The sequence below is a fragment of the Cynocephalus volans genome, chromosome 12, assembly GCF_027409185.1.
Source record: "Cynocephalus volans isolate mCynVol1 chromosome 12, mCynVol1.pri, whole genome shotgun sequence".
In the NCBI taxonomy this organism is placed as follows: domain Eukaryota; kingdom Metazoa; phylum Chordata; class Mammalia; order Dermoptera; family Cynocephalidae; genus Cynocephalus; species Cynocephalus volans.
In genome coordinates this window covers 7,775,698-7,798,872 of record NC_084471.1, presented here as the reverse complement: position 1 = coordinate 7,798,872, position 23,175 = coordinate 7,775,698, and the positions used below count along the sequence as shown (strand labels likewise).

General features: G+C 46.4%; 1 protein-coding gene and 1 pseudogene across 2 annotated transcripts in view; one reads left to right on the top strand and one right to left on the bottom strand.

Moving 5' to 3' along the window:
* Nucleotides 1-11,773, bottom strand: part of TTLL1 (TTL family tubulin polyglutamylase complex subunit L1) — a 36,509-nt gene extending 24,736 nt beyond the window's left edge. For both annotated transcript variants that reach the window (XM_063075723.1, XM_063075722.1), the window contains exons 1-4: nucleotides 11,445-11,773; nucleotides 6,392-6,465; nucleotides 4,896-5,071; nucleotides 3,550-3,666 (exon numbers count right to left, since the gene is read on the bottom strand). In XM_063075723.1, the coding sequence (XP_062931793.1) occupies nucleotides 3,550-3,666; nucleotides 4,896-5,071; nucleotides 6,392-6,394 (296 nt within the window). In that variant the 5' untranslated portion in view covers nucleotides 6,395-6,465; nucleotides 11,445-11,773. The remainder of the gene's footprint in view (nucleotides 1-3,549; nucleotides 3,667-4,895; nucleotides 5,072-6,391; nucleotides 6,466-11,444) is intronic.
* A 4,253-nt stretch (nucleotides 11,774-16,026) lies between these two features.
* On the top strand, nucleotides 16,027-16,145 carry LOC134361427 (5S ribosomal RNA; annotated as a pseudogene).
* Nucleotides 16,146-23,175: the final 7,030 nt, after the last annotated feature.

Below are 23,175 nucleotides of genomic sequence, written 5' to 3'. Positions count from 1 at the left end.
GTAATAGGTACCTGCTGTGTAGACTGGCTGTAAAAACAGCCCCAACTCCCCATCCCTCCAGTTTCCACATCCCATGTAACTTTGTGGCAACTCCCATTGGGAGGTAAAAGCCTATTTCCCCATCCCTCAAATCTGGGCTGACCCTCTATCTTGCTTTGGCCAAAAAGAATGTGGCAGAAATGATGGCATGCTGATCCTGAGATTAGGCCTCAAAAGGTTTGAGAACATCCACTTTCCCTCTTGGACCCCTCCATCACCATGACAACAAGCCCAGGTAGGTGGCAGAAGGGATGTGAGAGATGGTGGAAAAGCCCTTATCATCCTAGCTGAGGCATGCTAGACCAGCCAAGCTCTAGCTGCCCACCAGCCAACAGCAGATGTATGAATGAGCCCAGACAAGACCAGCTAAGCCCTGCTATACCAAAAAAACCACCCAGCTAAACCCATAAACTCACGAACAATAAAAAATGATTGTTTTAAGCCCCTTAGTTTTGTGGTGCTTGTTACACAGCATTAATTTGGCAACAGATAACTGATACACCCACCCTTGCAAAGTCATTTTCATGTTTCATGTTCCTTCCACTTCCTGTTCATATGCAAACTATTTTTGCATAGTATCGGAATACAAACACAATTTCATCATTTTTTGCTTCTTACTTAGTGTTCTGTAATTTTCCAAACTGCTCTATAATAGTCATAATTATTTTAATGGCTGTACCATAATTCATTCAATTAATGTACTTAACATTTGTTTCCAATATTTCACCCTAACCAATTATAAGACCTGACAGTACACTTAGTGCTTACAGCAGGAGCTCTTAACATATTAAACAGCCACAGCTATTCTACTGTTCAGCTTTGGCCTGAAGAAGGGAGGCACTCAACTCCCTGCCCAAGCATTGATTACCTGCTAGGAGTCTGCCAAAAAGAACTTACTGAGCTCCTGCTAAGCCCATGGCATAGAGCTGTGGGCTACAAAGGTCTCATTCAGCCTTTTCTTTCAGAGCACCAATAAAATAGGCCACTGGCTGAACGATTTCATTCCACAATGGAGAAGTGAGAATACAAAAGACGCCAAACTGTACACAGGTGCTGAATTACTCCACCAACGCGCTCCTGAAGAGAATTTGGGCTGTGGTTGAAGGGGCAGGCAACTTTAACTGTCATTAGGAGCAAAGCAAGGGTCGTCCTTCCCTGCTCTGCCCAGGCCTGTGCCAGGCTCTAGGGATACCAAAATAAACCAGGCAAGGTCCTCACTCAAGAGGTTCTCATGTCTTGTAGAGGGGACAGGCAGGGACCACAAGCCACAGCACATAGCACTTGCTGCCATGGTATCCAAGTATAGCAACCGGGAGCCTGGGAGAGGCAGTGTGGCTTCAGGAGCAGGTAGCACGTGCACTGGTGAGTGAAGAAGACAGGGATGGCACACAGTTGCAGAGCAGCCGGGACACGCCAGGCACTGCTCTAGCTCTGGACTTCACAAACAACTGCATTTGCAAAGAGAGATCAAGTCCTTTACTAATCGCCACATAGACAGCAAGTGGAGGGGCCAGGATGTGAACTGAGGCAGAATCAGGCTCCAGTGTCTGGGCTTCCGACCCGTGGCTGCACTGCATCTCTGAAGGATGGGCTGGGGCTCACCATGCTTGTGTGTGTGTGTGTGTGTGGGTTGGGAGGGGACAGGCAGGAAGCAGAGCATGTACAAAAAAATGTCTTCATGAGTAAGCAGTGAAAAATGTCAGCCTAATGAACTGGGGGTAGTGGGGAAGAAGGGAAGTGGCTGGAGAGAGGCCGAGTAACACCTCTCAAGGTGGCAGCAGCAATGAGAGAGTGTCTAGTGGAAGTGGGATGTGTAGGATGCAAAAGCCCCCAGAGACCCTAATATGCCCCTCCCTTAGCCCCCCAACACTTCAAAGAATCACTGCAATGCCCCGGACCCTGGGAGCTGCAGTGGGCTGGGAGGGCAGAGTGCAGTGTCCAGATCTGCATCCTGTCAGAGGGTGGAGGCTGCTCCAAGGCAAGGAGCCTGGTTCAGAGGCTATCACTGAGGGTGGGAGCAGAACAGGCCACATGGCTGCCAAGGGAGGAGAAAAAGAGAAGAGAGAGTGGAGGAGGACACGAGACCTCTCCCCATCGAACTGGTGGGGAGACAGGGCGGGGAGAGGAGTCTAGGATGACTCCACCTTCTGTCTGGGTGCAGCACCATCCAGAGTCAATGCCAGAATACTGCTTTTCCTTTCCTAATGTGACCCACTTTTCCATTATTATTATTATTTTTTTTTTTTTAACATTGTATAACAGTTCACTTTATTATTGCTTTATCTCTCCCAGGAGAATGGAGGCCACTGTGGAAGGGACAGGGGCACAGGAATCATCTTTGTTCAGAAATCTATGCCCAGTGCCTAGATGGCCTGGGGAGGGGACCAAGCGCTGCTCTAGGGCTACCTGATCTGCACCCACAACTTCCCAGGCCACTCCTTGGATCTCCTCAACTGGAATGGGCATTGGGGGGCAAGCATCTGAGTAGCTGAGTGATTTGGGGCAAGTCTTCTCTCTGTGTAATGGTATCACTGGGCCCCTCCAAGGGACACCAGAGTTTTGGAAGTGGCCCAGTGCTGGGCAGCTGATTGTGGCAAACCCCCTGGGGATTCTGGCACCAGCAGCCTCCTTGGCCAGCAGGGTTGGTTGCAGGGTGGCAGAAAACCACACCTCCCTGGGCACCCCAAAGTGCCTAAGTCCTGGGGTCCCCAAGGTACTGTGAGGACTGAAGCCAAGAATGGAGAGATACAGGGTGTGGGTGGGTCGTGCCTCGTGGGGACACTTTTCCATTTATTGTTTTTTTTTCAATCAGTCCAACTAGCACCCCCTGGGCCTATGAGAGGGAAGCCAAACGAGGCACCACACCCTCTTCCATGGTCCTCTTCCCTGCCCCACGCCACCAGCTGCACGAATGCTCACTGGAAGGCGGCAGTGAAGGCTCTCGTTTCTCATCCAAGTTTCCCGCAGTATTAACCACACTTGGCTCTGCTGAAACATCCTTGGACTTCACATTCCAGGTTGATAAACAGCAAGTGTGGGACTTGACAATGTATACTAACAGATGGCTTTATCTCATGTGCTCATCAAGTGCCTGGGGAGGAAAACTGTGAAACAGGAGATTACACGGTGGCATGAAGACACCTACCTCTGAAGTCACAATCCTTCAAAAGGTGCACTCCATATCCAAGGGGCTAGAATCAGTAATACTATCGCAGCATTGCATCCAAAAGAAGGAAATGGTTGGAAATCAAATGCTCACTGACAGCCTGCACAGCCTTTACACACGTGTCAGCTGTCTCTGCAAACCCTCCGAGCACTGTGGGAAGTACCTCTGGGAGAGAAAGCTGGGAACTGAGCAAGGGGCCCACATCACCCCAAGACAAGGAGCAGAGCTTTTCCTAGGGGGAAAGGCTTTGTATGATCTCTCTGATAAAATGGGGCTTCTTTGGAAAAAAAAGAACTGACAGGTAGACTTCAGGAAAACAAAAAAATCCAGCTTTTTATACTTACCAGTAAAAATTCCAGTCCTCATTCTCTGTCACTTGGACCCATCCTCTCTTTTCAAAGTTATTGATCAGCACAGACTTCTCGATATCAGTGACCCACTTTACTTTTCCTGCCATAATCCTGGAAGAGATCGAGTAATTAGAGCTACAGAACTTCAACAACTAACTTGCTCTCCAACCCAAGGAATCCTTTAAGCATCATGCAAACAAGCTCTTATCTCCCACACAAAGCTTAATTTTACCCCAGGGGCAGTTTCCCAACCAGGGGCGATCCGTCTCCAGGGGACATCTGGCATTGTCTAGAGATACTTTGGTTGTCACAACTTGGGGAGGGGATGCTTCTGGCATCTAGGGTGCAGAGGCAGGGATGCTGCTCAATATCCTATAATGCACAGATGGCACCACAACAAGTTATTCAGCCCAAAATGTCCATGGTGCCAAGGCTGGGAAACACTGGTCTTGCAGGAGGTAAAGGCAGCTGTTAAACAATCATCAACTAATGCTCCACTGCAATTATGCCAAGAACCATAAGTGGGAGGCACATGGGGCTATGAGAGCCAGAGGCAGGAGCACAGGCCCTAAACAGGGCAAGTGGGAAAGGGTCCCCTCTCTGGGCAGGGGACCCTTGAGCCGTTCTGATGGGTGGGTGGGAATTGGCAAACCTTTCTCAATCTGAGCAGCCCATCTCCCCCCTCAGGTCCTATCTCCTGCTTCCTCTCCTGCTCTGCTCCAATTCATTCCCCATAACCACAGAGTGATCTTTGAAGTGCTTCTCTGACCACGTCACTCCCCTTGAATAACCTCCACAGCTCTCCAGTGTACTTAAAATATGCAGGCCCCTGGCCTTCACCTGCTTCTCCAGGTACATCTTCAGCCACCTTCTCCTGCACCCTCTCTGTCCTTGCCACACGGTCTTCCAGCTCAGGGTCTTGGCCACTGTTGGGCCTCTCTGCCTGTCTAAGCCACCTCCCATCCATCTGCCAGCACAAATGAATATCACATCCTCCACAAAGTCTCCCTGACCCTCCACATCAAGTATTCCACCCCTCCACACCCCTGAAGTTCAGTATTTAACATCCCCTGTCCCCGCTGCAGCCAAGGGCGCTGGCTTTCTTCTTCACGGCTTCATGCCCAGGGCCCAGCTCCACACCTGGCCTGTGCTGGGTGCCCACTTCCCACAGACTGACTGACTGCAGCCGCAAGCCTGTCAGCAGCACTGTGTGGCTCTAAGCTAGTTATCTGACCTCTCTGGACCTCAGTTTCCTCCTTTAAAAAGTCTGGTTATCAAACTGCTCGGGCTCCCACCCCAGCTCCAACAGAGAAGGCTGTATTTGTTACACTTCTACGTACAAGTTCATCTGAAGAATGGGTTCCGTGCAAAACCAGTCTGGAAAGCCAGGGCACCCTATGAGCTCTGAGGACCTTTCATAAATGGAGGCCCCTCCATGGACCTGCAACGACTTCACTTTTGGGGCAGCTTGGTAGGAGAAAAGGCATGGGATGTGGAGACGGGGACCCTGATATACCTGGGGAAAGGGAAAAGAAGGCACTTGTGATAGCACCTACACGAGAACAGCCCGCTCACTCTCACACTCCTGGCACGGCTGGCAGTGTCACAGAGAGGGAACTGTGGTAGAGAACGGGGTCTGCAGCTTGGGTTGGAGGCCAGGCTCCACCACTCACTAGCTGTGTGACTTGGGGCAAGTTACTTAACCTCTCTGAACCTCTGTGTCCCCATTTGTAAAATGGGAATAACAACAGTGTCTACCCATCTCACGGGCTACAGTGCAGATTAAATGAGTGAACACATGACAAGCACTGGGAACAGCATCTGGCATGTAGAAAAGCACTCAGGAAATACTCGCTATTATCATCGTCATCATCCCCACTGCACGGATGAGCAAGCTGAGGCTCAAAGGTTAAGAACCTGTGTAAGGGACCGGCTGGTTAGGTCAGTTGGTAGAGCATGGTGCTGAAAACACCAAGGTCAAGGGTTTGGATCCCCATACCAGCCAGCTGCCAAAAAAAACCAAACCCATGTAAGAAGCAGATCCAAGGGAGTCTCGGTGCCCTGATTCAAACCCAGGGTGATCCTACTCTAAAGCACCACCTCTTTCCAAACAGCCCGCCACTTCCCTATGTGAACTTGGCTTCAGCAGGATACCGACAATACCCAGGCCACAGGGTCAGTGTGAGGGATAAATGGAATTGCTCTCTGCAAACTACAAGATGCCATATAAATGACCATTGCTGTTAGTGACTGGTGATGGTACACGTGGGACGTTGGCAGTCACCGCACGAAAGTGAGAGCCAAAGCACCACATGCTGTTAACTCAGGTCCCGGAGTGTGAGCAAATCCCACGTGCCTCAGGCACAGTGTAATGACAACAGCTGACAGCCCTGAATCCCGGAAGAACCCTGTTCGTGCTCTGCCCCCTAGAGTCCAACTGCGGAACCAGGATTTCAGGTGAGTCTCTCCCTGCAGCCAGGTGACCCCACGCCACAATCACCCCGGCTGCACAATCCACACACCGTACTTAAAACATCAATCTCATCGGGTGACCTCACACCAGTCACGGACTCCCACCTGGGCTGACAGCAGAAGGAAGGTGATGATTATTCCTGTACAGTACTTTTCCAGCCCTAACACGCTTCTACGTGGATGACCCCAAACCACTAGGGTACTCAGCGCAAATATCCTCATCTTCTTTTTACTGAGCAGGAAACGGAGCCTCTGAGGAAGCCAAGGCATCAGTCAGACCACGAGGTGTTCTCCCGGCCCCCTGCTCGCTCTCTCCCACTGGTGGACAAATGTCACTAATGGGACCATCTCAGGCTGTACCTACCATAGGCACTTATGGAGCCAATGGGAGTGCCCAAGTTCTCTTCAGTCTTACTGACTCTTGCCTCTGGGTCTCACCTAAAACAAAGTAATACACAGACAAAATGTACAGAGCACAAAATCAAGAGACACTAACAATTTTATGAATATAGCAAAACCGTGACCAGCCAGGACATTCTGTGGCTGGCATCTGGTTGCACAGGACACACCAGAAGATGCTCTCAGTCCTCCCTTGCCATGATAAGTCTTTCTGAACCGTGTCACTCACTGGTTCAACCTTTGCCAGCTGTCACACACCTGAACTTCATGCACCCCTCGCGCCGCTGACCCCACTGCTTCCCTGTGGTCTGTGCATGCACCCAGCCCTCCTCTCCCGCCCGAAAGCCTGTGCTGTTCCCTCCTGCCCACGTAATGGCACCTCACCACTGCTTCTTCCCCAGCTCCTACCAGCCACGTGAGGCCCAGTCCAGAGGCCACCTCCCCAGGGAGCCCTCCTCAGCCCAGGTAACGTGCCTCCCAGCCACTGTGCTCTCTCCTGTCATCCTTGTTGGCACTGAGAACTGCCTACTTTGCATTTCGGTCCTTTATGCACGTTCCTTCCACAAATGCATGAGGGCAGGGACTTGCTTAGTCACCTGTTCCCACTCATTCCACTGATTCCTTCTAGACTGAAATGTGGGCATTTGCATCACAGCTCAGTCCATGCTGCCTGACCCTATTATCTCCAGCACCGGGCCCACTGGCATGCGCTAGGCACATCATAAATATCCATGGGTCGAGGGAGTGAGTGGACAAATCCTCACACGTCAGTCCTTTCAACCTGACTCTCTGCTTTCCATAGTCACTCCCCTGGAGATGGGTTACAGGTTGAACTCTTGCTCAAAAAGATATGGGGAAGTCCTAACTCTGGTACCTATAAATGTGACTTTATTTGGAGGCGAGATCTTTGCAGATATAATCAAGTCAAGATGAGGTCATTCGGGTGGGCTCTAATCCAGTATGACAGATGTCCTTATAAGAAGAGCAACATTTGCACATACACAGGTGGAGAAGGTCATGTGAAAACACAGGGACACAGAATCACAGAAGGAAGATGGCCACGTGAAGGAGGCAGAGACCACAATTATGCTGCCATAAGCCAAAACTGCCTGGGGCTACCAGAGGCTGAAAGAGACAAGGAAGGATCCTCCCTGGATTCTTCAGAGGGAGCATGGCCCTGCCCACACCTCTAGTTTAGATGTCTGGCCTCGCTAAGCCACTGTGTTTGTGGTACTTTGTCAGAGCAGCCTTAGGAAACTAACACAAGTGTAACCATCCTAGACACCAGGGGAGAAAAAAGAATGAGAAATTCATGCCCATAAAGAGTTTTAAATATGTATGTGGGAGACAGGGCACAGCAAAGTGATACACAAAAAGACAAGATAGTTATTTATGGTTAGAAAGAAAGAAAGAAATGAACTAAGGCCACTTCTCTTTTCAGAAATGCTCCAAATCAGCGTGGGAACCACCACAAAGAACCAATGAGAAGGCAGCCTCAGGAACAGCCAAAGGAGGGAACGTAGCTACAGCCACACCTGATGCTTGAAGACCTCATTCAGTTCCGGCGCGGACATGGCTGAGCCACAGACACCAGCAAGTCCTCTCCTCAGCGTCCCCAGTCAAAAAGATGGAGATGCAAACACCAGCTCCTTCGCAGCTCTGCTGGGATTACTGCAGGAAATGCAGATGTGGACCAGGCACACAGCGGGCACTCCAAAAGTTAACTGGATTGGAAACAAGTGCATCCAGCAGAAGAGATGTTGCCTGAAGCTTCCCCAATTCAACTCCGCACATTCCTCCCGATCCAGCCCCTTCTTACAGTGACCTGCCAGGCTCTGGGCTGGGTGCTGGAGCCAGACCCCACCTTCACAGAGTAAGTAATGACATATTATATTACTGCTAATAACAATAGCTACTACTTAGTAAGTACTAGGACGTGTGGGGCACTGGATTGGGCAGTTTATATCTATTCTTCTCTACCATGTACGTTGTTATGGCTCATGGGATGCCATAAGGCAGGTATTCTCCCCATTTTACAGAGGAGGAAAGTGGGGGCTCAGAGAGTAAAAGGCACAGGAGAGACTAACCTGTAGACAACCTACATGGCCTCCCCCTCACACCATGTGGCATCTGTGGTTTACATGTGCCTCCCATGTCAGACTGCAGCCTCCTGCGGGGCAGGGACTGGGCTGGATCGTCTCTCTACTCCAACACCCAGCCAGGGCCAGGCATGTTGAGGGGGCTCAGAAATTGCATCGAACAAACAAATCAACCAACTGTCCAATTCCCAAGGTATAGAAGAGTAGGCTGAACTCCTTCCCAACCCTAAGAAATACTAAGCCCTTTTCCTTAGAAAAGTAATTATCTGATGTCAGATTGTTTGTCACTTTCTCCTAAAACAGAAAAACAGAAGCGGGGTTAATATACTGTGTCATGAGCTTGACATGTTACATCTCTACTGGTTCACATGAATTGGTGCATCTCAATCTCTCTCTTTTTTTTTTTTTTTGGGCAGCTGGCCAGTAAGGGGATCCGAACCCTTGACTTTGGTGTTATAACACAGCGCTCTAACCAACTGAGCTCACCAACCAGCCCCACATCTCAATGTGAAGCCACTTGGTCAGCCACTTTTAAGACTGAGCATCCTAAAAACCTAACCAGGAACAACTTATTGATCTTTATGCTGAATACAGCTTAAAATTGTAGTTGGGGCTGTCACTGTCTGAGGTGTGCCAATCACAAAAAGCCATCCTGAAACCAGAGAGCTGCTGGTTATTTTCAGCAGACAATGTGGGCCCCACTCCAGGGGCAAGTGGGAAGGATCTTCACAAGCCTGAGAAAAAGGTTTCCCACGACAGCCTGGGAGTCGGGGTTATGGAGAGTCCAGCTTTTCATCCATCTAGGTGCCAGGCATGTGACAGGGAGACAAAAAGCTGACTGGACAGTCCAGATCCAGGGGGGTGAGAGACACATTCAACAAGCTGTAAACCCCACCCTATGGCAAAGTGTTTTGAAAACACAATGAAGTTCAACTGTGGCCCTGAGGACAAAGTGATTATTAATTTAATCCAGCAGCAAATCCTGTTAGGTCTACTACAGAAGATTCCAAGTCCATCCTAGTCTCTCCACACCTTCCCCACTCTTCTGGACAACCGCAGCAAGCCCCGAATGATGTCCCTGCTAACATGCTGGCCCCACTGCAACCCATTCCCCACTCAACAGCAGATGGATCTTCTGACCCACACAAATCAAGTCAGGTCACTCTGCTCATAAGCCCACTGTAGCTTTCCACCACACTCAAAATAAAACCTGCAGTCCTTCCAAGACCCATGAGGCCGGCCCTATGTGATCTGGGCTCCCCATCACCTCTTGGCCCTTGTCTCCCACCACTCTTGTCACCCACCACTCCTCTCTAGCCCCTGGCCTTCTTTCAGCTCCTCACACCCACCAAGCTGCAGCCTCTTTCAAGCCTTTGCTCTTCCCACAGATCTGACCCCTTCTCAAAGATCACCTCCTCCAAGTGGCTTTCACTGACCACCCAATCTCAATCCTCCGAACTCACTTCACTTTTTCTGGGGCACTCAGGTTGTACAAAATTGTTCACTCTAGCCCTACCCAAACCATGGACCAGCAGCATCGGCATCCCCTGGAGCTTGTTAGAAATACAGATTCGTGAGCTCCTGCTCACCCAACGATGTACAATTCACCACCAAGGATTGGGGTCCAGGAGGCTATCTTGAGCTCTCAGGTAATTCTTACAAACGCTCAAGTTTAAAAGGAATTGGTCTAGTCCATGCATGTGGTTCTTTGATGATTATCTGTCTTCTATGCAGACATGTCAGCATCACGAGAGCAGGAATATCCTGCCTTCCCTCCTGCTGAATCTCCAGCACCTAGAACCATGTCTAGCAATAGCAGATGCTCAATAAATAGTTGATGAATTAAAAATACATAAATGAGTTCCCTCAACACATGATCAAACAAGTGCTATTTGTATCAACCAGTGAATTAGGTGCAGTCCAGCCCTACAGGGATTGTCAGTCCCACAGGGGAGAGAGACATGTAAACAACCACCCATAAAGACTTCCACAGCTTCACCAGGAGCATGAAACACCAGGCTGGGAGTTGAGCTGACTTCCAGAGTGTGGGAACATTTGCCTGTTGGAACAGGCCTGCAACCCCAGCCTTTCACTCCCTGCAGTTTTTACCACCCCCAGACAAAAGTCAGGCCAACCTTTCAGAAGAAACAACAAGCAAAGGAGAACTTACATTCATGAGAATCATTTCGTCCTTCTGGGTCCAGCCATCAAAAAATGGGAGCCCTCTCCCCCCATCCCTGCTATCCTAGACATTTTGATCACAACCCATTTCAATGAAGTCCCAGGGAGGCCAGGATTCTGGGTCATATGGATTCTTTTCCAGCAAGTCTTTGAAAAGGAAAAAAGAGCTATTTTTAAGGAAAATAATAAATAGCAACATAAATGACCTCACATCAGCACAGACATTCCTTCGCAGCTGTATTGTCACTGTCCATCTCCACTGGGTGACAGGGCCATACTCCACAGCGACTGCTTACCAGTGTCTGTAATCCCTTGAGGGCAGAGCAGGGCCCATCTTTTTGTACTGCCACCGCCTAGCAATGCAATGGACTCATTAAATGTTTCCTTAACAAAGAACCTGCTTTGTGCACTCCAAAACGGCATACAATTACAAGATACTTTCACTTCTAGACTCAATCCCCTCTGATGCCCCTGATGCTCTACGTAGCGAAGGCCTGCCCACGCCCCGCCCTATTCACTGACGGGGAAACCAAGAGAATTGTCTTGGTCCTGCCACCGAGAGAGAAGCCAGCAGGACGGGGAACACAAGGCTCCCGTCTCCTGCTCCGAGTTCTCTCCACAGGTACACTGCGCCCTGCAAAAGATGCCAACAGAAACAATAGACTGCAAATGAATGGGAAAAGTCTAGCAACCATGAAAGTCTGGGCTAATCGGGAATAAGAATAACGATGCAATTACAATGATCGGACGGCAGCAGGTAAGTCATAGGAACTCGGAGAAGGAAGAGATGCACAATGGTGAGCGCAGGCTTCCTGGCGGACGCGGACCCGGACCCGGCGACCAGCATCTAAACCGCGCCGCGTAGATACAGGCGCTCACACCCGCTCACGCATGCGCACTCGCCCACAGGCGCACGGCCACACCCTCGGTGCCCGGAAGGCGGCGGCCGCGTTGGCGGGCCTCAACTGTGGGCTCCGGGCGCCGAAGAGCGCGTGGGACGGCCGCCCTGCGCCGCGCCCGGCCCCGCCTGCAGCCCCAATCCGGCTCTCACAGGACTCCGCCGCCCGGCAGACCGGCCCGCCGCGCTCTACTTCCGGGGCGGCGCCCTGGTAACTGAAGACGCGCCGCCGGCACCGCGACTACTTCCGGGGTCAGGCTTCTCGGGCGTGTGTCTGTTCCCCTGATTGGAAGCCCGCTGTTTGCTGGCTTAGATCCTGGAAAGTGCAGAGCCGTCCACCCTCACAACCTGCAGGGCTCAGAAATGAGATTGAGAAGGAGCTGGGGCGTGGGATTCAGCCTAAAAAGTGGGAGGTAGAGCAGTGTGATGGTTAGGGCCCTGGGCCCGGTGCGCTGTCTGTACCCCCACCGCTCAGCCTCGGTATCTGGAGAACTGGGACTGTCGGTAGCACCTACCTCGTGGGGGTGTTGTAAGGATAACGTGACATGTTGCTCTGAGCATGTAGTAATCAATAAATGGCCCACTCAAAAATCACCTCATTTGTGAAGTGTTCCTCAAAATATATGGTAAACTTATGTTAGACAGAGGCAACTTGAGCCAGTGACGACCTTAAAACTGAAGTCGAATCTGGATCTGAATCCAGCCCCAAAAGTCGATTAGGTATGTGGCTTTATGCAGGTCACTTCACTTCTCTGAGCCTCAGTTTCCTCGTCTGTAAATTGGGGATAACTACATCAAAAGGTATTGTGCTTTGTATAGCACAGGGGAGTTGCACAAATACTTGCTGACTTAATTCATAATAAAAAAGCACATCCCAGACATCTCAGTTGTAAACGTGCACTTTAGAAGGAGCGTGAAAGAGGAGAAACAACTGGGTTTACATCTCCACTCCTACACTTTCTAGCTGTTTGGGTGTTGGCAAATCCCAGCCTCTTAATTACAATTTCTTCACTGTGAAATGGGAATAATGATCTCCATCTCTCAGGAGTGTTGAAAAGATTTCAAATCCCTTGTGGATAGCCCCTCGGAGGGTGTTTAATAGTTTTACCCCTTCCTTCTGCCCCTATGCAACATACAGGTCATTTCGAATACAGTGACCTGGAGGCAAAATACCAGAAGGCTCTGATACAGTGGGAGGAGACCAACATTACAAGGAATAGTAAATACTAGGAAAGTTCTGGCCAATGTGAAGAATTAACTGGGAGCTAGGCAGTCCCAAGAGGAAAGGGACAGAAACTGCCGGATTGACTCACTGTGCTAATCTAATCATGTACAGATTTTTAAAAAGTCTTCACGGACTTCCAATGGCCATCAAGATAAAACTCAGCTGAAAGGCTGGCCGGTTAGCTCCGTTGGTTAGAGTGCAGCCTTACAGCACTAAAGTCATGGGTTTGGATCCATGTATAGGTTAGCCACAAAGAAAAAGTAAAAAAGGATAAACTTCAGATTTCTTGATGGGTTTTTAGTTTTAACATTAACCATTAACCTTTTCCCTGTACATCCACTTGGTTTCTTGTAGTGCCTAGAAAGATCCTCACAAGTTGTAAATACAAAGGCTAGTCAGTTAGCTCAGTTGGTTAGAGTGCGGTGTCGATAACACCAAGGTCCAAAGAAACAAAAACAAAAAACAGCATAACTCATGAGGCTGGTGCTGATAACACCAAGGTCAAGGGTTCAGACCTTCCAGCCTCCAAAAAATAAATAAATAAAATAAAGGGTAAATAAACATGTGAAAAGATGTCCAAATCATTAATAACTATTAAAATTTTCAATGAGGTATTTTTATTGGTTAAATTGGTAAAAATTTAGAAGATAGCTACAACCAATGTTAGAAAGGATATGGAAAACAAGAACTCACATTCACTGTTGGTAGCAGGGAATATTAGCACAGCTTTTTGAAGGCTGGCAATCTGGCAGTATTCATCAAAATTTTTAATTATATGCTTGGATTTTTAGGAATTTATTTCATCGAATTATCTCACAGATAAAGATATATATGCAAGAGCATTTAAGGCAGACTTTTCTGTTTTCTTTTTTCTTTTTTTTTTTTTTTTTGATGGCTGGCCAGTATGGGGATCCAAACCCTTGACCTTAGTGTTACCAGCAGCAGATTATTTATAATAATGAAAAATTGAAAAGAATATAATTTTTTTTTTAGCAGAAGTGTGGTTGACTAAATTAAGGTTCCTCATTTGGTGAAATAGTATTTAGCTATTCAAAGGAAAGGATAGATCTTTGTGTACTGACCTGGAAATATACACGTGCTATGTTAAGTAAAAAGTACAAGTTATATTACTTTGAGTAGTGTGATCTCATTTTAAAAATATATATGTATATGCATTAAATAGAATTTAAGAAACATAAAAAATCTGAAAAAAAAATACACAACACCATTAAGAGTCATTCTCTTTGGAAGTTGGAATAGCAGAAGGTACTTTCTCTTTTTACAGCCTATATTTTTATTGTCTGAATTTTTTAGTATGACAAAAGTATTAATTTATGATTTTTAAAAGCTTTCATAAAATACAGTTTAAAAAGCCTTTTCTAATTTTAAAGTGGTACACTGAACACATGAGGGTATTTTTTTAAAGTTCTTGGTAAAATAGAATTGAGAGATAACATTGTTACCGGGGGGCACTCAGCTCCTGGCTGATGCTTCCCAAAATTTCTTAATGTGCACAAGTCCGGTTACTTGCCCCCTTTCAAAAGCAAATTACTCAAAAGTCAAATTTTTGTGAAAATGGAAGTCAGCTTTTATTCAGGAATATCAGTGACCTGAGGAGAGATGTTGGGCTAACCTGTGTCTCCCTGCAAGGAGCCAGGTGCAAGGTCTCACCAAGGCTCCGTCTGGTTTCTGCTCCTGTCCTTGCTGTTATCTCAGGGTCCTGCTGGAGGGTGGAATCAGCACAGCTTTATTGATGTCTTCCGTGGTTTCCTAAGGTCTGGGTAGTGTGTGCAAGTCTGCAGCTCCAGGCTGACTGGAAAACAACTTTACATTCATGTAAATAATGTCTTCTTGCCCCATAACCGAGGTTCAAAATGTCAAACAACCATGAGAAAAGAGGGAATTCAGAGAAATTCAAGCCAAGAAAAGAAAAACTGTCCTTTTAAAATATTTTAGAGCCCATGCAGTTTGAGGTCCCAACATGGCTTCAGTCTTACTTGCTACAACAATATGACTCTTTCCATGAACTTTTTAAAGTACCTTCAGATTTTTTATGCTTCTTAAATTATACTTAATGCATATACATATACATTTTGTTTTGTTTTTTGGTGACTGACCTGTATGGGTTTATGAACCCATGAGCTTGCTGTTATCAGCACCATGCTTTACCAAGTGAGCTAACTGGCCAGCTCATGTATGTATACATTTTAATGTACATATTTATCTCTTCACACTCCAAAATCTCATGGAAAAGACAGAAGAAATATAAAGATATAATAGGAGGTTAATTATCCAGGAATCTAAACACCAAAAGCATCCAAATAAATGAATTACTCTAAAAGGTTTTGTTTGAAGATCATCCATCTTTAACTCATGCCTTTGTGGTCACTGAGGATGCACCATCACTAGTGCTGGGAGATTTGCTGGGCACGGCAAGGTGATTGCTGATATGGGGGTGTCTCATCTAGGGCTACTCAGGGCACAATGGATGATCATGGTGATATATATATATTTTTTGGTGGCTGACCATTTTGAAGGATACCAGTTGTATGAAGTTGTGTGAATATGTACACTGTATGTTGGTTATTAAAAGTTATTTTCTAGAACACTAGCCTCTTTTGGTGACAATATATTTAAACTGCAGAAATAGTCTTAATCCAGGATGGATATGTTTCCAGCTTTGGTTTTCCACCTAAGTGACCATTTGCTAGAAATCTGTGACACAGCTGGAACTAGAAGAGCTGCTCCCAACAGACAAAAGAGTGAGGAATTCCTGGAAGAAGCGATGAGAGCAGACGAATGGGGAAATCCCAATAAAAATAAGGACAAATACTTGCCACCAAGCAAAAAAAGAGAACCTCCCGAAAGAGTGAGTTTTCTGAACAAAACCGTCGAGTATCTTAAGGTGAAAAGAGGAGGGACTGTGAGAAGGTAAATACACCGGCAGTAGGCTAGAAAATTAGTGAAGGGACGGCTGAGCCAGTGTCCTTAGAGAGCAGCCCTGTTCGCTGGTATTTAAGCTGAAGCCAGGAGAAGGGCTCATCAAAGAGAGAGTTTCGACAGTCGACCAAAAACGTTAAGGGAAACCTATAACATACAAAAAAGGCGCAACATTAAGCAAAAGGAGAACTAAACAAGGAAACAGGGTGGTATGGCCACAGCACGGGTTCTTGAGGTGCCCAGGTGCAGCCACCAGTGTCTACAGCCATGCCACCCTGAACATGCCTGATCTTGTCTGATCTCAGAAGCTAAGGAGGGTCGGGCCTGGTTAGTACTTGGATGGGAGACCGCCTGGGAATACTGGGTGCTGTAGGTTTTTGTCCAGCCCCCCTGTGCTTTTGGGGCCCCCCCACGCCTCCTGCCCCTCTGTCCTCTCAACCTGGGGCAACCCGCTCCCCTCCCATGACCCCTGCCACATCTCCATCACCCCAAAGATCCTCCTTCTGCCTTGCAGCCCCAGCAGACCCAGGACCGACCAGAGGCGGGTGGGATGGACTCTGCGGGCGCGGGCCTGGCTCCCTGCATCCTGCGCACCGGGAGCCCCAGGCAAGTCACTCGGCCGCCCAGATCCCCCGCTGAGGTTCCGGTTCAGCAGTGTAGGGAATATGCTGAGGTCTAAATTCTCACACCTTTTCCTTCTTTCCTGAGTTCTGATTTCTCAGTAACTTCCTGTTTCCATGAAAATGCACAGAGAGAAAAAGTAGAGGTTGAACCTATGGTACTTATTACATGAATAAATTAAAATTAGTGCTTCTCCAAAAGAATGTTTTCATTCAGCCAGTTGGGCCTGGAGTTCTTTGAGACATTGTGGCTTCCCAGCCCTTGTTGCAAGTTGGGTCCTCACAGACCCCTGGGCCTCATGTGTGGGGAAGGGAAGAGAAGGAAAAGTTCCCAGTCCTGCAGTGTGCTTTGATAAACCTTAAAACCTCATCTGGGTTTGACTCTGTGCTCATGGAGTGCTGAGTGATGTAGTGGGCAGCAGAGAGGGAGCTGAAAAGAGTCTGTGTCACAAGGGACTGTTGGCCTTAAAATGCAAATATTTGTTTCATTTGGATAGCATTTCTTTGATATCTCCAATCTCTAAACCCTTTTGATAGGAATACGTCCTGAAGTGGTCCTAGTAAGAATGTAGAGACCAGTTCAGTGTGTTAGCGGTGCTGTTAAATCTATGAGGAAGCGAGTGTAGACAGAGGAAGAGGTCTGACAAGTGCTGCAGGGCAGATGTTGGGAGGCCACAGCATCTTGTGTGGACTCTGTATGGACGGAGTACAGTGCCCGGGCTTCCAGTCGCAGCCATGATCCTGCACATATGTTGGATGTTGCAGGACTCAGTGATCTTTGAGGTTGTGGCTGTGGACTTCAACCTGGAGGAGTGGGCTTTGCTGGATTCTGCTCGAGGGACCTCTGCAGAGATGTGATGCTCAAAACTTTTCAGAACCTGGCCTCAATAGGTAAGGATGGCATCGTTCCTTCACTTAGTCATTTAGTGATCAAGTATTTCTTACACATCGAGCCTGTTCCAAGACTTGGAATGTGGAAAGGCAGTACAGTGTACTGGTAAATAAGACAGAAGTAGTCATGGCTGTCATGGAGCTAGAATCTAATAGTTTTTCTGTGAGAATGAGAATCTATGTATTAAAGGGAAATTTTCTTCCTATAAAGAAATCTTCCTTAGTGCCATCCTTATGGATATGTTTCATGGCCCAGGGAAGTTAGTTTTTGCAGCCCAGTGATGATTTTATTGTGTTCATTAAATTGCTTTCCATTTTGACCCCTTGTGCTTGATGAAGTCCTAAAATGGATAAATGCCTTTTGTCTTTTTTGGCTAACAGGTGCCTTGTTTCTCATAAAATGTATTCACTTTTTTGTTTCAGATGATGAAACTCAATTTATGGCCAATGGGTCAGTTTCTCAGCAGGTTATTTATGGAGAAAAAGTAACTAAGGAAACTAAGGTAGCAAAGTTCACCAGAAATGATTCCTGAGCCTCTGTTTTAGGAAAAATTTGGGAAGACCTTAGCATTGAAGATCAGCATGCAAAACAGGGGAGAAATCTGGGGTGAGTCACACTCAAGAGAAAGCAGTATTGGCCGGCCTGTGGCTCACTTGGGAGAGTGTGGTGCTGATAACACCAAGGCTACGGGTTCGGATCCTATATAGGGATGGCTGGTTGGCTCACTGGCTGAGTGTGGTGCTGACAACACCAAGCCAAGGGTCAAGATCACCTTACCAGTCATCTTTTTAAAAAAAAAAAGAGAGAAAGCCGTATTCCAGGAGAGTATCTTACTTAGTATATTATGAAGTTTAGAAAGGTAACAAACAGAAAACTCATATAAGCTCAGCTCCAAATTTATTCACAGAAATTTACAAAAAATATTTCTGTAAATGTGACTTAAACATTGAGTGTCGGAAACATAATTCATTTGGAAGCAATTATCTAGAAACCCCATATATTAGAAACACCTTTAATAATAGCAGTGGTCAAATGCTCTTGCAGAGCGTTCAGTTTATTCCCCTTCAAACAATGCAGGTAGTATAGAAAACCTACTCTTTCACTGAAAAACTTACCTAAAATGCAATCCTAATACTTATTAATAAATACTAATAAATAATTATTAATCAATACATTAATAACATGCTTTTCATTTGTGCTAGAAATTACATGGTGGAGAGACTCTGTGAAAGTATAAATCAGTGAGGAGAAGCCTTCAGCCAGATTCCAAATCTTAACCCATACAAGAAAATTCCTGCTGGACTAAACCAGTATGGATACAGTGCATATGGAAAAGTCTTCACGCATTGTTCATCCCTCAAGAGTCACATCAAAGTTCACACTGGACAAAAATCATCAGTGCCAGGAATGTGGGCAGGCCTATGGTTGTCATTCACACCTAAGAATGCATGTTAGAACCCACAATGGAGAGAGACCTTGTGCTTTTTAATTATGTGGGAAAACCTTTCCTTGTATGTCTTCCCTCAATCAGCATATACGGATTGACATTGCTGAGAAAACCTAAGAATGTAAGCAATGTGGGAAAGCCTTCACTGATTTCTCAAGCTTAGTAGTCATGTGAGAAGTCACCCTGGAGAGAAGCCATATAAATGTAAGGAATGTGGGGAAGCCTTCAGTTAGTCCTCAACTTTTCAAAGACACATGGTACATGCACCCTGGAGAGAAATGCTATGAATGCAAACAGTGTGGGAAAACCTTCATTTACCCCCTGTCCTTTCAGAGACATGAAAGGACTCACGGTGGAGAGAAGCCCTATGAATGTAACCAATGTGGGAAAACATTCAGTCATCTGTCATCCTTTCAAGGACATCTGAGAGTGCACAGTGGAGAGAAACCCTACGAATGCACACAGTGGGGGAAAACTCTTAATTGGCCCATATCCTTATGAAGGCATATGAGAACATACACTAGAGAGAAACCCTGTGAATGTAAGCAGTGAGGGAGAGCCTTCAGTTTGTCTGCCTGTTTTTGAGAACATGTTTTGAGAACATACGTCCTGAAGACAAATTGTACAAGGGCAAGCTGTGTGGGAAAGCTTTCTACTGCCACATATCCTTACAAAAACACATGAGGAGGCATGCTGCAGAGAAACTCTATGAACACACACAGCATGGGAAAGCCTTCAGTTGGCCTGAACACACACTCACGTGAACACACTCTCTAGAGAAAACTTATGAATGAAGGAATGTGGGAAAGTCTTCAAATGGCCATCATCTTTACCAGTGCATGTGAGACTGCGCAATGGAGAGAAACCTTATGCATGTAAGCAGTGTGGGAAAGCCTTCAGTTCCTCATCCTTAAGAAGACACGTGAGAACACACGCTGCAAAAAAACACTACAAGTGTGATGTGGGACACCTTCCTGCAGATGGATTAAGCTGTAGTCCTTCAGAAAACTCACACCAGGGCAGTAATCTTATAAATGCTGGAAATACAATATTGCCTTTATGAGAACCTCATCCTTAAAGTGTGCACGTAAGGAGTGTGTTTATAGTTTGTCCACAAATAAACATTTAAGGGAAAAATAATTCTAACTACTCTTAGCTATAGTACATGAATTTTGGCAAGTATTGTTTTTTCTTACAATTCAGTAAATAAAACTTTTGTCTTTACAGCTTGTTGTACTTATGGGTGATTTGAGGTGTATTTTTAATATGCACATAGGTTTGATTTCTATTTAGTTTCTTTTTTGTTTGTTTTAATTTTGGCAGCTGGCCTAATTTCTGTTTAGTTTCTTAAATTGTTCTCTAAATAAAGGGTTATTGAAACAATGACACTTTAGTATTTTTTTTCTTTTTTTAAAATTGACTTAGTGTGGCACATATTGGATATCACTTGCCTATTGTATTTTCTACCTTTCTTACTGGGAGAGTACTTTATTTTTCAGTCAAAGGAACCTTATTCCATTTTCCTAACAAATAATTGGCAGGAACTTGTAATTATGCAAAATTCTTCAAAGAGTACAGTCCCAAGTTCTTCTGGATTGTGGTATGTCAATGTAGATAATGTTAGGAACTGCATTTGCCAGAATCCCTTCCCGTTCTTGTTCCATATTTGAATTTACCAATAGCCTCACTTGCATGAGATTTAGAAGAAATGAAGAAGCTATAACTGTTTTTAAGGTCCCAATAAATGAAAATAGACATGATGCATATGGGCTTTGTGGATACGAGCCTTCAGCTTATTTTCTGGATTCTTTGCCCTGCCAATCAAGAGTATCATCAAAAAAACACCAACTGCTTGATTTCCATTTTGTCAGAGGTATAGTCTTCCACAGACTCGTCCATGAGCTTGGTATCAAGGATATAGCCGTGTGATGACACCCACAATTTGAATTTTTCTGCAAACCCTCCAGTTCTCCAGGCCACTGACTCAGACTGTCGTGGTTGGCAATCTCTGATGTTCTGATTCCCCAGTCTAGACCTTTACATATTCGTGTAAGGTCTAATTTGTATGGTTGGCATCTTGTTCTCTTAATACTTCTAGTGGCTCTGTGACTCTCATTCCATCAAGAAAAAGCTACGGTGTCACAGCAAAACAAGAAAACAACACACAGGAGTTTGTTACCTATTGTATTTCTAAATGTGCTGACCCAGGCGTACGTGAGAACAAATATCTTCCTCATACATTAGATTTGGGGAGATTTCTGTTACTTAGAGCTGAATGAAGTTCCTGGATATGGGTTTAATTATTATGTTTGATAATGTATCATTAAAAACAATGTGTATTTTTTTCAAGGAAAGCCTTCTATAGAGATTTCGTAGAAATATCCTATTTACTATGTTTTCAAATCAGTTGTATACTAACTATATGAGTTTCCTAGGGCTGCCATAACAAAGTACTGGGTGCTTTAGAACAACAGAAATTTTTTCTCATGGTCCTGGAGCCAGACGACCAAAAATAAAGTGTTGTAGGACCTGCTCCCTGTGAAGATGCTGGGGAGGGCTGGGCTTGCTTTCCAATAAGTGCCCCCATGGCCTGGCCTGCCCCTAGGGCCTCTGTGCCCTTGCCTGCTACTAAGGGCTGTCCTGGCCAAGCATTCTGCCAAGGGCTTCCTACTGCTAAGGTCTGCCCTGGCCTGGCCTGACCTGCCACATGGCCCCCCTTTACTGGTCTGCTCCTAGAAGACCACTGCCATAATGGCCACCCTGTCACTGGCCTGTCCAGGGACCCCTTGGCCTGTCTTGGTGCTAACAGCCCCCCTGGCCTAGCCTGGCCTGCCTCTAAGACCCCCCTGGCCTTACCTGGCCTGTCCTGCCACTAATGGCACCCCTGGCCTGACAGGTCTGCCCTAAGTGCTTCCTTGGCCTGCCCTGGCACTAAAGACCCCCCTGCCCTGGCCTGACCCTAGGGCCCCCTGACCTGGCCTGCTCAAGGGACCAATTGCACAGGTCTTCCCCTATGGGCCCCTGAGGCTGGACTAACAGTAAGGGCACCCTGCTGCTTTCTTGTCTTTTTCTTTTTCTTTTTTTTGAGAATGACCAGTTAGGGGATCTTAACCCTTGACTTGGTGGTGTCAGCACTACGCTCTCCCAAGTGAGCCATGGGCTGGCTGTCTTTTCTTTTTGTGTGTTCTTTTTTGTTTGTTTTTTCCTGTTGTCTTTTTGTTTGTTTCCCTTTTATGGTTTTTTTCTTTCTTTTTTCTTGCTGTCTGTTTTTTCTCTCTGTTTTTACTATTTTTTATTTCTTGTATTTTTTCTGGGTGTGTGTGTGTGTGTGTGTGTGTGTGTGTGTGTGTGTGTGTGTATTTTTCTGTCTTCTTCTGCTTTCTTCTGTATTTTTGGTTCTCTGTTTTTGATTTTCCTCTTTTCATTAGGGTTTTCTTTTCTGGGGAGGTTTCTACATTTGGGGGGTGGTTCCTTTTTGGGGGGGTTCTTTTTGTTAGGATTTTCTTGTTTTAATGAGAGTCTTATTCTTGGTGAGTTTCGGGTTTTCATTATTTTAGTTTTCTTCTTTTTGTTAGGGTTTTCTTTCAGGGGGTTTCTTGTTTTTGTTGGGGCTTTCTTATTTTGTTGAAATTTTCCTGTTTGGGGTGTTTTCTTCTTCTTGTGGGTGTTTTATTCATTTTAAGGTGTTTTCTTCCTCTTTTGGGTGATTTCTTCTTCTTTGGGGTGTTTTCTTCTGCTTGGGGTCTTCTTCCTTTTTGGGTTGTTTTCTTCTTCTTTTGGGTGTCTTCTTTTTCTTCTAGGTGTTTCCTTCCTATGTTGGGTGTTTTCTTCCTTTTATGGATGTTTTGTTCTTCTTTTGGGTATTTTCACCTTTTAGGTGTTTTCTCCTTCATCTTGGTGTTTTTTCCTTCTTCTTGGTGTTTTCCTCTCCTTTTTGGTGTTTTCTTCTTCTTCTTTTTCTTATTTTGTTTTTTTCTTTTCTGGCCCAACTTTGCAACCAGCTCCATCTTCATATGCTGCCCCGACTGCAGTGCACCGGGGACCTCCATGTTCTAATTGGTCTGGATGGAGAGAAGCAATCGGTGGCCCCCTGATGCAGCTGGAGACCCACAGCACAGGGCACTGGCTCGCAGGTGCCTTCTCAGGTACCATTTCATGTGAGGTCTCCACCACCCCATTTTACAGGTGGGCAAACAAAAGCCCAGGGGGTGAGTGTGGAGGGAAGGCTGGCAGGGTGGGTGGCGCACCAGGCTGATGAAGCTAGTCTACAGCTTAGCCATCTGCTCCTGGAGCTCATAGACCTGGGACAGCAAGCAGCTGGTGGTGGCGTGGTGGCACTGAGTGCCCTCCAGCACCTGCCTGTGCTGCTTGCCTCAGAGCCCAGCAGCTGCCCCAGCTCCAGCAGCCGCTCCTCCTGCTCCCGGTTCAGGTGGCTCAGACCCTCATT